This window comes from Panthera onca, chromosome B2 (assembly GCF_046562875.1).
Source record: "Panthera onca isolate mPanOnc1 chromosome B2, mPanOnc1 haplotype 2, whole genome shotgun sequence".
Taxonomy (NCBI): Eukaryota; Metazoa; Chordata; class Mammalia; order Carnivora; family Felidae; genus Panthera; species Panthera onca.
Window position 1 is genome coordinate 872,069 of NC_138343.1, and position 2,737 is coordinate 874,805.

Consider the following 2,737-nt stretch of genomic DNA (forward strand, 5'->3'; position numbering starts at 1 on the left):
AACAGTTTTTAAAACTGTGTGATGAATGTTGTAAATGTGCAATTTTGGAGAGCAAAGAGAATGCTCTCTTAATATTTAGCAAAGTGATTTTCACTAGTAGGTTTGTAATGTGCACTTAACTCAATATTTATAATGCAGATTTCTAATCATATATGAAGATGTGTAAGAGGAATAGAAATAGATAATGAATAATGGGTATCAAAGATTAGAATAAGTCACTGAATCTTTTATTTTTCCCTGCACTATAGGAGGCAGAATCTCATCCTTGAGTAGAAAGGAGTAACATGTCTTCCTGTTTCTGTATTGGAACCATCACAGGCTTTTGAGCAACTACTTTTGAACCATTCCCCCAAAAAGGTGACTGCTCCAGAAGCTATGATCACAGTTTGCAATGACAGCCACAGTGATTTCATCCTCCTGGGCTTCTCTGAGAAGCCATATTTGGAGAAGATACTCTTCTGGGTTGTTCTGATCTTTTATTGTTTGACTCTTGCAGGAAATATGGTCATTATTCTTGTTTCCTCAAAGGACCCTAAACTCCACATTCCCATGTATTTCTTTCTTTGCAACCTTTCCCTGCTAGACCTCTCTTTCACCAGCAGCTGTGTTCCGCAGATGTTAGTTAATTTCTGGGGTCCAGAGAAGACCATCAGCTACATTGGCTGTGCTTTTCAACTCTATGTCTTCTTATGGCTTGGGGCCACCGAATGTGTCCTTCTTGTGGTCATGGCTATGGACCGCTATGTGGCAGTGTGTCACCCGCTGCAATATACTGCTATCATGCACCCCAAATTTTGTCTGCAGCTGGCCATCCTTGCATGGGGGGCTGGCCTGGTTCAGTCCCTGGTCCAGTCTCCTGCCACCCTCCAGTTACCCTTCTGCTCCCACCGCAGGGTGGATGACATTGTGTGTGAAGTCCCAGCCCTGATTCAGGCTTCCAGTGCAGACACAACCTACAATGAAATCCAGATGTGCATAGCTAGTATCATTTTTCTGGTGCTACCCCTGGTCATCATCCTTTCCTCATACGGGGCTGTTGCTAAGGCTGTGCTGAGAATAAAGTCAGCTGCAGGGCAGCGGAAGGCATTCAGCACCTGCACTTCTCACCTTCTTGTGGTGTCCCTCTTCTATGGCACAGTGACAGCTGTCTATCTCCAACCCAAGAACCGCTATGCTCAAGAACAGGGCAAGTTCCTCACCCTTTTCTACACCGTTGCAACCCCAGCACTTAATCCACTCATCTACACTCTAAGGAACAGGGAGGTCAAGGGGGCACTAATAAGACTGGGGAGGAGGACTTGGGATTCCCAGAATAACTGAAGCAGTTGGCACATGTTGGTCTCTTGCTTAACCTGAGAAGAGAGAATAACCTCATCGCAAAAAGCTGAAGCTTTACCTCCTCACCAAAAAGTAGGGGAGAAATAGCTGTGTTGCATTCAAAGCTGCGATTTCAGGTTCATTCATCATTAGCTGATTAGGCCCTTACTTTCTGCAGGGTGCTGACGGAGGTACAGTATGGTATAGAAATGAGTAGATTTAATAACCATTGTCTTAAAGAATGCTCAATACAGTTGAACTGGGGGGACAAAAGAAACACAGACTTGAAAAATACAAGAACAAGAATGTGTTTTGTGCCTTGCCATTTATTTTTTTCTTTGCTATTTTCCTCCAAGCTCAACCATAATTTTCATCCAAATGTCTAGTCTAGCAAAAGTCCTAAAGTTTTGAGGCATCTAGTACTCTGACCTGGTGGGTCTTGGTTCTGAGTCACTGTTGCTTCATCACCTCAGCAGGACCACTGCTGATGTGTCATGTGCCCAAAGCTGCTCAGTGCAAAGTGTTGAGCAAGGAGAAGTCCACACTCACTGGTCTCTGGATCCAGGTTCTTAGTTTGAGCCCTGACATACCAAGCCCCCACTTACAGGAATAGACTTCTGTTTCTAGTTCATTCTGAGTCTCTGTTGTAATGAAATGGCTTTCTTTTTTTTTAATTATTATTTTTCTTTTAATTTGCCTCCAAATTAGTTACCATATAGTGCAACAATGATTTCAGGAGTAGATTCCTTAATGGTCCTTGCGCATTTAGCCCATCCCCCTCCCACAACCCCTCCAGTATCCCTCTGTTTCTTCTCCATATCTAAGAGTCTCTTCTGTTTTGTCCCCCTCCCTGTTTTTCTATTATTTTTGCTTCCCTTCCCTTATGTTCATCTGTTCTGTGTCTTAAAGGCCTCATATTAGTGAAGTCATGTGATATTTGTCTTTCTCTGACAAATTTCACTTAGCTTAATACCCTCTAGCTCCATCCATGTTGTTGCAAATGGAAAGATTTCATTCTTTTTGATTGTCGAGTAATACTCCACTGTGTGTGTGTGTGTGTGTGTGTGTGTGTGTGTGTGTGTGTGTGTACACCAAAATTTTCTTTATCCATTCACCCATCAATGGACATTTGAGCTCTTCCTATACTTTGACTATTGTTGGTAGTGCTGCTATAAACATTGGGGTGCAGGTGGCCCTTGGAAACATCACACCTGTAACCTTTGGATAAAAACCTAGTAGTGCAACTGCTGGGCCATAGGGTAGTTCTATTTTTAATTTTTTGAGGAACCTCCATACTGTTTTCAAGAGTGGATGCACCAGCCTGCAAGAGGGTTCCTCTTTCTCCACATCCTTGGAAATGGCTTTCTTTTTATCAGATCCAATTATTCATTCATCTTGTAGATATGTATTCATTTCTTGT

The 2,737-nt window shown here is 42.7% G+C and overlaps 1 protein-coding gene across 1 annotated transcript; it reads left to right on the plus strand.

Moving 5' to 3' along the window:
* Window positions 1-375: 375 nt before the first annotated feature.
* On the plus strand, window positions 376-1,320 carry LOC132666548 (olfactory receptor 2H2-like). The gene has a single exon (XM_060614556.1). The coding sequence runs from the start codon at window positions 376-378 to the stop codon at window positions 1,318-1,320; it is 945 nt and encodes a 314-aa protein (XP_060470539.1).
* Window positions 1,321-2,737: the final 1,417 nt, after the last annotated feature.

Bases quoted from the DNA above. Each gene is read 5' to 3' on its own strand.
- LOC132666548 (XM_060614556.1), top strand. From the start codon at position 376: ATGATCACAGTTTGCAATGACAGCCACAGTGATTTCATCCTCCTGGGC.